At 36.0% G+C, this 10,759-nt stretch overlaps 1 protein-coding gene across 2 annotated transcripts; it reads right to left on the bottom strand.

The window, feature by feature from the left end:
* On the bottom strand, positions 1-10,268 carry LOC128217748 (uncharacterized). 2 transcript variants are annotated; one of them, XM_052925108.1, is made up of 3 exons: positions 10,207-10,268; positions 2,533-2,837; positions 1-1,720 (listed from the first exon to the last, which is right to left on the bottom strand). In XM_052925108.1, exons 2-3 carry the CDS (start codon positions 2,613-2,615, stop codon positions 355-357), a joined length of 1,449 nt encoding a protein of 482 aa, XP_052781068.1. In that variant the 5' UTR covers positions 2,616-2,837; positions 10,207-10,268; the 3' UTR covers positions 1-354. The 2 variants fall into 2 exon arrangements, with proteins under 2 accessions (XP_052781068.1, XP_052781067.1); XM_052925107.1 differs by lacking the exon at positions 10,207-10,268 and having other exon boundaries at positions 2,533-3,672.
* Between the last annotated feature and the right edge of the window lie 491 nt (positions 10,269-10,759).

Here is a 10,759-nt window from a genome sequence, read left to right as displayed (position 1 = left end):
AAAGCGTTTATTCGCCTCTCTTTTAATGAGTTTACAAAACGCGAATAGCATAATAAAAATAATACGTTTCTATGTTTGTTAATAGGTAATATATATATAAACCAAAAATTGAACATTCTACATTCATCAAATAAAACATGTATAATATTAATATTTCACATAGTTTGTGGGATATAAATTGTCCCAAATATGATCAAATAAAAGTATTCACAAGGTGCTTTTGGATTCCTATCATATAACTTATAGCCAGCGGTCTAAACAAAACAATTATACACAACAATACTGTAATATACTTTGCAACAATAAAAAAAAGATCCCAGTTCGATAGTACCAAATCAAACATTGTTTTTAGTTTTAATTTAACTTGATAACAAGAAGTGTGTCTTTATATCCAACAACAATCAGAGAGGAAGTGCGGCTGCTGAAGAATAAATTTCGCGGTCCGTAAACTCCGTTTTCTTTCCTTGCCAGAGTGGCTAACTTCTTCTTTCCGTCTTTGTCAACCTGCAGCACTGTGTAGGAGTCCCAGCAGGAGACGAACACGTGTCCAGCAGGTGTCACGTGTACTCCAGTAGGGTACCTCATATCAGGGTCAGTGAGTAAGGCCAGCTTGTTACCGTTGTTGTCTAGGGTAATCAGTTGATGTTTACTGCTGTTTATGATGTAGATTGTTTTCCCGTCGTTACTGATGGCACATTTCTCCACCGTCCAATCCCCAGACTTGTCCTCGTACAGCATCTTCACCTTCTGTCCCGACATCGTGTAGACGTACAGGGCGTTACTGGAGGAGATGTAAAGCTGGCCACCATGATGAGCTGCAGCATAACACAGATGGGTGAAGCTTAACTTCCTCGTAGTTACGAATTTCCCTTTCGTAGCATTAATGAAATAAAGTACACTTTCAACACAAACGGCCACTTCATTTCCGTCAATGTGGCACAGGTCCCATGGATTCTCCGGGACATCACAGCGGTCGAGCATCCTGTACTCCTTGTCCAGTAGCTTCACTTTACAATTTTCATAGTCTACTATGACAAACTCTCCACTAGGCAATTCACATACGCCTTGGATATCACATTGAAGTTTGTCATCACTCATCTTCACGTTGTACTCCTTGTACTCTGCAACACTGAATACGTGGTTTGAATCGGAAAGGGGATCTTCTCGCTGTTTGGTCATAACAGTTTGTTCTTCATTCGTTCCAAACGTCTTTACTGCAGATAAAAGTTCTTCTATAAGGTTATTGGCTTGAAATGTTACATTGTAACACGCAATGACTGATATGCCACGAAGTTGATCGTTTGCTTGTGACATCATATCCTGGCTCTTTCTGTACGCAATATATGATTTTGACTCGCTTGATTTTGCTTTGGTTTGAAAAGCGGCAATCATGTTTTGCAGTTCGATAGTCTTTTTATCACAAGTTTCGATATCTTTCTTTATAGTATTTTCAAGTTTAGCTATCATTCCGTCCAAGTCCTGTAAAGTTGCCTTCTCAATCTTATCAAGAATTTCGTTGATCGTTTTACGTATGGTTTTAATTTCATCAGAAATGGCTGTCCGCGTCTTTTTCAGAGATGTCGTATTTTTTATTCTTGCTTCTTTCATCAGCCCGAATTGCTTTTCAAGTTCAGCTATCTTCTTTGGAATTTGTTGAAACTCAATATTTCTCTGAATACCTTTTGCTACATCTGGAATGGGATGGATTTTGGAGCATTGTCTGAAACAAAGAAGTTGTGAAACAATTGTTATCAGATCTGCTTAAATTGAATGTGACCTTGCTTATGTCGGACAATGTTATAGAAAATGATTAAACATTTGACGCAATTTAGATTGATGCAAAAATGATTTTCTTTTAGTTTGTAATGCATTATTATGGTTTATTAATTTGACTTGATTGATCAAAACCGAAAAAAAGACTTGTGTACAGTTTCAGTGATTTTTTTTTAAACTGGGTAATTGTTGCCACGTAGCCATTAATTGAATCACCATTAGCATGTTCAGAAACTAATATTTTTGTAAAATGTACACAATCATAAGCCTTTTTAATTTTATCATGAAAAGTCAAATAAGTTGAAAATAATAATTTATAAAAATAATAAAATATTTTTGCATCAACTTATGTTGTGCGCCTTTAAGTTGACATTTTCTTCCTTCAAACCTGTGGTCCACGGCGACACACGAATAACAGCAAAGGCGCATAATATAGGATGACGCGAACAATGCATGCTAATGTTTAACTTATCTTTTATTTAAACGATCAAAACCGAAAAAGGCATATGATGTGTATACGGATAGAAAATATTAATGATATTTTTTACTTTATTATCTGGGGAATTTGTGGCCACGTAGCAATAATTGAAAAATGTCATATACATACATTGTAGTTGATGTATTTTTTATATATTCACAAATCGAAGCTTTGTTTTGTTTAAAATTCAAATGAGTTAAACTTTATAATAAATAAAATATAAAAATAGTTTGCATTATCCTGATGTTGTGCGCCTTTAAATTGCCATATTTCTGACATACCTGTGGTCCACGGCGACGCACACATGACAACACAGCTGGTCATGGTCACCACATACCAGCTTCAGTGCCTCCCCGGGATGCATCCCGCATCTCTCCAAGTCGTCCACCACCCCTGGGGCTGCCTCCCATTTCTTCACGTCCTTCCGTCCGAGTACCGCGTGCTTCTGATATAATCCGTTATGTTTTGAAATACAGTTTTGGCAGTAATATTTCGTGCATTGAGTGCAATAATGGTGAGCTTCTGTGTTAAATCCGTTCTCTTCACAAGGCGAGCAGGAAAAATCATGGATGAAGTCACAGCCCCTCTGAATTGATGATTCAAAATTAGATGCCATTTTCACCCTTGAGATTAACAATGATTTACTAACTAGTTCGAACAGTCAGTTTCTGTTTATTCTGTAACTAGGAAGTTAATTATTTTGTACTGAGCTGATACGAAGAAAACCAATATTTCGATCAACTTAACACTGACATAAACCACGATATCACACTGATAAGCGTAGTTAGTTAAACCGTGCTAAATTGACAATCATTTTTCAAACACAAAAATGTTTTTTACACATGTCGTAATTTATTCCTGTGTCAATATTTCGAATAGTTATCGACAGTTAAGTGGGCCTTCCCACGATCCCGAACTTGCCGAAGACTGCCGAGTTGTAACGATTGTTTATTCGGAGCTTACCGGAGATGGCCGAATAGCAGAAAGTACTTTTCCTGTATATTTTGTAGCGAATTGACCCATTTCCACAAACAATAACACTGAGTGCTTCTCGAACCCCAACACAATGTATGGGAAGATATTGATGATCCAAAATTATATTCCATTTTCTCTCTCGAGTTTTAAAAGATTCACAAACTATAGCAAATAGATTTTCATTCAGCCACGACTGTTTATTTTGTTACAAGGAAGTAAATTGTTTTGAACTGAGCTGATACAAAGAAAACACAAATAACGATCAATTCCACACTGACATATTACTTGATATCCAAATGATAAGCGTTGTAACAACCGTGCTTAATAAACAATCATTATTTTCCCAAATCTAAACACATTTTAAAACATGCCGAGATGTAGTCCCATATCAATTTCATTAGTTGTTATCGACTGTTTAGTAGGCGTTCCTACACTCGGAATGCACAACGAAATAAATATATCGCGAGCTTGCCGAAGACTGCTGAAATGCCACGATTGTCCATCCCGAGCCATTCGGAAATCCTAGGCCTTTTCCATTGAAATCAACCTCGGGTGTATGCCGGTACATCAGTAGAAAAGTTTGAAGTAAAAGTATCAAGTGTATTGTTTTAATATGTTTTTGTAAGTTTAAATTGATTGCCCGTTTAGTGTATTACGACATTCAGGGGGCGGATCCAGGATTCGATGTCTGGGGGTGCGTAACTTAGAGGCATAACCTTATGACTTGCCAACCCTCCCTAAGAATCAAAATTGAAATTTTAACAATTTCTAGCCCGAAATGGTGCAATTTGTGCGTATTTTATTACTTTTCTTCTCCTGTATTGAAATATAAAGTAAATTTGGTAAAGTCATTAAGGTTTTCTGCTCAATGAAAATTACTACGCGATCTGCTTGAAGCATAGTTAAATGTTGTTAAAAATCTAACATTGTAACCCGTCCATATATTACCGAGGTGGTTTTCGATAGAAAATGACCGGATGTTCCGAACGACACCGAGCTGGTCACACAACACTATTGTTTTATTTATTATATCGTGAAAGTGCCGAGTTGCACGACAAATAACACTCAGTTGTAGCGTTTCACGACCCATAACATAATGCGTGGGAAGAAAGTTCCACTTGTATACTAATCCTTAACAACATAAGCATTTACAAAAAGAGACATCGTGCACACCAATTAACCTCATGTAGACAATGTAACTCTAAATACGCCAAGAAACCTAATGCACATCAAGTAACCCCATGTGTACCAAGTAAACTCGTGTACATTAAGTAACCTCGTGTACAGCCAGTAACCTCTTCTACACCAAATAGCATCATGTACACCTCATGTGTGCCAAGTACATGTAACCTCATGTACACCAAGTAACCTTATGTACACCTCATGTGTGTCAAGTAACCTCATGTACACTCAGTAAACTCATGTACGCAAGGTAACCGCACGTATAGCAATTTACCTTATGTGTACCAAGTTACCTCATTTAAACCAAGTAACATCATGTACATCAAGTAACCTTGTGAACACCAAGTAGCCTTATGTTTACAAAATAGCCTCATGTACACAAATTTACCTCATTCGTACCAAGTAATTTAATATGTACCAAATAACCTCAACCAGTAGCCTCATGTATACCCAGTAACCTTATGGACACCATGTAACCTCAATTACACCCAGTGTACTAAGTAGCCTCATATACACCAAGTAACCTCATGTACTACAAGGTACCTCATACACACCAAGTAACTTCATGTACACCCAGTGTTACCTCATACACACCAAGTAACTTCATGTACACCCAGTGTTACCTCATACACACCAAGTAACTTCATGCACACTAACTAACCTTATGGGTACTAAGTAGCCTCATATACACCAAGTAACCTCATGTACACCCAGTGTTACCTCATACACACCAAGTAACTTCATGCACACTAACTAACCTTATGGGTACTAAGTAGCCTCATATACACCAAGTAACCTCATGTACACCAAGTAACCTCATGTACACCCAGTGTTACCTCATACACACCAAGTAACTTCATGCACACTAACTAACCTTATGGGTACTAAGTAGCCTCATATACACCAAGTTACCTCATGTACACCAAGTAACCTCATGTACGACCAAATACCTAACGTTCTACAAGTAACCTCATTCGCATACGCATGCGCAGTAACATTATATGAATCAAGCAACCTCATGTGTACCAAGTAACCTAATGTACACCAAGTAACCTCCTGCACACTAACTTATATGATGTGTACTATGTTATCTCAGTGTACAAAGTAACCTAAAGGTATTGGTCCTACTCGAAAATTGAGGTTGTGCATTTGATACGCTTTATATTAAGCTTTTAAGATTAGCATATTGTCAATGTAGCATAGACAGGTTTATATATCATTTGAAACAAATTATCTATGCAAATTCAAATTGATTGGTCCACAAGTTATGTGGCCCTTTTTAATGTCATTGAATTATGAAAAGATAAAGTAGTTATTTTATAACATAATTATGTAAAAAAATCCTCGAATTTCCAAGACAGATTTATAACAATGAAAAAACCTTTGGTCAAATTGAATCTTTCAATTATAACTATTAAATGAAAATAGCATTACCTCCCTTTATTTCAGCTGTACAATGTTAAGGCAGATCAATGCGCATGATGAGATTATGAAACATAAGAATTAGTATAAACCCACCTTGTACTTCTTTGATGGCACCACTATATACCTACCTTTTTAAAGCAGTACCTGTTTATTTTTACAAAAGCTGCATTTTCCCTATACATGTGTATTTATACTTGCTTCACCGCTGCGTTTTATAACATTTAAACTCAGTCTGCATAACGCAGAGTGCGTAGATCGATGCGTTTTATAGCGGATATATTGCTTTATATAACCGAACCTCTAAAAACGACATGCTCATAAAATAGAGCACTAGCTATGTTTCCTACTCTGGATATACGTGGTGTTTATATCGACCACTCTGATGGTTATATGACGGAAGTACATGTACGCGTTAAGTTTGCTATGATTTTTTTAAACATCTGTGTTTCCGCGTTACCATCAATTAAAAAAAATGTTAGTCGTAAGTAAAAAAAAATAAGTATCAACATTTCAGTATTATGATACATTTGGTGAAAATGAATTTTAGTGAGTATTGCAATTGAAAACGAAGAAGGAGTTGAGGAGGTGAGACGGATGCAATTATTCTGGTTTCTTTTTAGTTAAGTACTCAAATATATAAAGGTACTCTCCCACAGTGAAATAATATATATATAAATATCGTCCATCAGTTTTCAAAAATATTTCATGAATTAAGCAAAGTCAATGGTGACTTAGGCAGGTTGTTAATCAATATGCAACTTATGATAGAATATCAGAGTTCATTTTCAGTGATAGCATTCATTTCGGTTTCTGTTGGCGGTTATTTGTCACTGACCACTTAAATAAAACACACAAACTGGACATTCATTAAAAAATGACCTACTATTTACATTCGTTTCAACATTTTGGCACCTTGTGTATGCAGCTGCATATTTTGTATACAGATAGCTATATTCCTACTTTGATATTCAAAGTGAACTCAATCTGAATAATGAAATTGCCAATCCCTTTTTATGCAAATACTGTGTATCACTGTTGGAAGAATGTCTGAATTGTGTTAACAGGATCTACAGATGATTGAAGAAATTAAAACTGGAGATGTCTTATAATGGGAGCATTGCAAGTGATTTTCATTCATCTGTTTCTAATTTTACCACGTTGTGGAGCATACAACGTTTCTAATCATATCAAATCTCTTTTTAGAAGATGTGGTACTCGGGTTGTTACTATGCCCATTTTGTCCTAAAAGAATGGCAGACACAGGCCACAACCATCTGCACTGTAAGCGTCACTCTATGTTTCTTATCATTTGTTTTGTGTAGAGCCTTCAAACGAGGTATGCATATCTAAAATGTTCATTAGATGACCTCTTACTATTTTGGGGACAGTAGGTCAAATGTCATGAACACATTGGCTCTCTTGACTTCCGACGAATTCAACTCACTGAAATATATTCTTAATTTTACTTCTAATGGTGAACATTTATGTTCACCATTTTTCATGTGAACACCACCTGTAGCTGTCACAGTGTATTGATTTATTTAAACATGATTATATGTTAATTTAATCATCATGGCAAATACGCCCTTTGGCTCTGAACACAAATATTGAACCAAAAACATATAAACTTGATTAGGTTTATACTCGTATCTTATGTTTTGATACATAGAACTGACATAATCACAAATATATATTTGTTTTTTTCAGATTTGAAGTCGTTTCCACATCGACCCAGGTTTAGCCGTGGTATTTCGATTTGCAATTTACGTTGTATTGATAATTATTTTGAAAAAAAAATTGTTGTTAAGTGCCCGTCAAAATCAAAATGACGGGGGATGAGGTTCCATTTAGCATGGTAAGCCACTTATATATACTTTAATAAGTCATAATAATGCTACTAAAGGCAAGACGTTTTCAAATGTTTTTAATGGTGACCCCTTTGTCCTTCATTTTCGGGTCACACTTCAGTTTCCGCACGACATCTTTTGACCAGTTTGTGGTGAATCCTCAAACTTGGTATGCACATTAATCATGGTCATTTAATAGCCTCTATTGATTTAGTTCGTGAATATGATGATTTTAAATTGTAAAAAATCGGCGATATGGGAAGCATCTTATTTGAGCAATGCTAGTTTTATAAGGTATAATTGTAAGGATTGTGTTTTATGGATGTATATGTTTTGATATTGTTTTGTCTGAGTTAAAGAATTTTGAAAACTAGGCAATCAATAGACAAAAGTATTCTATTTGTAAGGTGTCAATGTAACAGGTAAAACCCTACTTTCGGTAAGAATGTACATGTATTAAAATGACGTTTTGCTTTGGAACGTTTTTGTCAAGTCGTACAAATATGAACACGTACCAACAACGATGCATAAAGACTATATAATGTGAAACATAATATTTGCAAGAATTTAACCATAATTATATGCGTAATATAGCAATGAAGTTGATCATGAAGCGTAATTATTGACCATACATACTGTTTAGGCGGGGTCAGAGCGTAATTTGCAATGTGGCATGGAATAGAGAAGGTTGAAACTAGAGGCTTGATGAGGAAGGTTAAAGGGGTAAGAGTGTTTCATGGAATATGGAATATTGACACGAGAGGGGTGATCAGGAAAGTTGAAGGGATAGAAGTGTTTATGGAAAAGGGAAGGTTGACACGAGAACGGTGATGACGAAGGTTTAAGGAGCAGGTGTGTTTCATGGAATATGGAAGGTTGACAAGAGAGGGGTGATGATGAAGGTTTAAGGGGCAGGTGTGTTTCATGGAATAGGGAAAGTTGACACGAAAGGGGTGATGAGGAAGGTTAAAGGGGTAAGAGTGTTTCATGGAATAGGGAATATTGACACGAGAGGGGTGATGAGGAAAGTTGAAGGGATAGAAGTATTTCATGGAAAAGGGAAGGTTGACACGAGAGCGGTGATGAGGAAGGTTTAAGAGGCAGGTGCGTTTCATGGAATAAGGAAGGTTGACACGAGTTGAGAGATGAGGAAGGGTGGGGGGGGTAGTTCATGGAATAGGAAAGGTTGACACGAAAGCGGTGATAAGGAAGGTTGGTGAGGTAGGTTTGTTTCATGGAATAGGTAAGGTTGACCCAAGGGGGATAATGAAAAAGGTTGATGGGGTAGAAGTATTGCATGGGTAGAAGTATTGCATGGCAAAGGACGGTTGACACGAGAGGGGTGACGAGAAAGGTTGAAGGGGTAGGACTGTTCCATGGAATGGGAAATGTTGACAGGAAAGAGTTGATGAGGAACTTGTTGAAGGGAAAGGTCGATCCAATAAATGCTGAATTGCGACGGAACTGGGGTTTTAATGGTTGATAATTAAATATAAATCGCTTCAAACAACGGATGGGGGAAACATATTGTTTTTGCCCTGTCCGTCAGTCAGTCCATACATCACACATATTTTCCGCTAAATGCTTTTAGAACACTAAGACCAAGATGTGCAGGTTGGTCATGACCAGTTGATTACCCCTATTGATTTTGAGGTCAAAGGTGAAGGTCGCAGTGACCACGAGGTGGAAAAATGTGATCCCCTCAATTGTTAAAGATCCTTTGCACCAAGAATTGTATACATGGTAAGTTTGTAACGTCCAGTACATGACCCATATTGATTTTGAGATCAGTACACGTAGGACAAAGGTGGTGATCTTCAGTTTAAAAACGATATATTGGCGTCGACCTTGAGATTAATCATGGTTTCCGCTCAATACCTAAAGGTCGCAGTGATGAAAAAAAAAACGTTTGTCTAAAGAATGCCCCATCCAGGAACTGCATACATGAACGAGGGACTTCATACTAGGTATGCAGTTAAAAAGTGACCAGTAGATAGCCCTATGTGTGTTAGTCTCCAGTCCAAAAGTATAACTTGCATGTCTATCATTGATTATTTCTCACCAACGACCACACAATGGGTGAGACATGTTGTTGTTGTTATTTTAAATAAAAACAATATAGAGTTCTCAATAATATCTTCCTGTATCTCAAATTAACAAATAATTAAAATATGAACAAATGTTTTGCGTTTTTCTTGGTGTTAAAAAGGGACTGGTTTAATATGCTGTGCTAAGCAAACATATCTGGTATAAACGTATAAAAATACCTTAATGAAATGACTGATTTACATGTTTATTGATGAGCAACTACAATTCTATATCTATTCATATGTGTTCTATGCTGTTTATATATATATGAACTTGAGTATAGATAAGAACATCTAAAAAGGGTAAATAAATTAAAAATGTTAAATGTGCATGTTAAATTGGATATAAAATGTTAAAGGTTCGAATTAAATGAGATCAAAAATGTTTAATGTTTAAATTAAAGTTTTCACCAGTATTTATCAATACATAAACATTTACCTTAAATCTCTGCTATGTTGTCTTTATACCACTGAAATATTATTCAGAAATAAAAATCCCGCACACCAATACCAACTCCCGCACAATAATGTCTAGCCGATCTTTTTCTGTCATGCGCAATCATTTATAGATACATGCGTGCAACAAGATATCATTTTACTTGTAGATAGACCTCATTATACTGACAGGCTGCATTGAAACAATATTACAAAACGTGAGTTACATTGTTTAAATATTAACCATAAGTGTTTCGTAGATGGCTCATTATTGCTCATTACATTTTTATTGTTTAATGAAATGTTATTATATTCCTTTTAACCACGAGTATAATAATTTGTAATTTGAGTATGAATTTATGTTTATATTGCAACGAAAAAAGAGATATTAGGTTGTATTTGCATGATATAATAAACTTTCTTCAATATAAAAAAGAATACAGCAGCCTTTGTGACATTGACTATTTTCACTTTTGTTTTTTGAAGCAGAATGCGTGCTCTTCCTATTTACCGTTTATTTTTGTATCCACATATTTAATTTCCTTAATGAACCTCTC

Source organism: Mya arenaria, chromosome 14 (assembly GCF_026914265.1).
Source record: "Mya arenaria isolate MELC-2E11 chromosome 14, ASM2691426v1".
NCBI classification, from domain to species: Eukaryota; Metazoa; Mollusca; class Bivalvia; order Myida; family Myidae; genus Mya; species Mya arenaria.
Note: the sequence above shows the minus strand (reverse complement) of the source record. Positions and strands in the feature narration are given on the sequence as shown.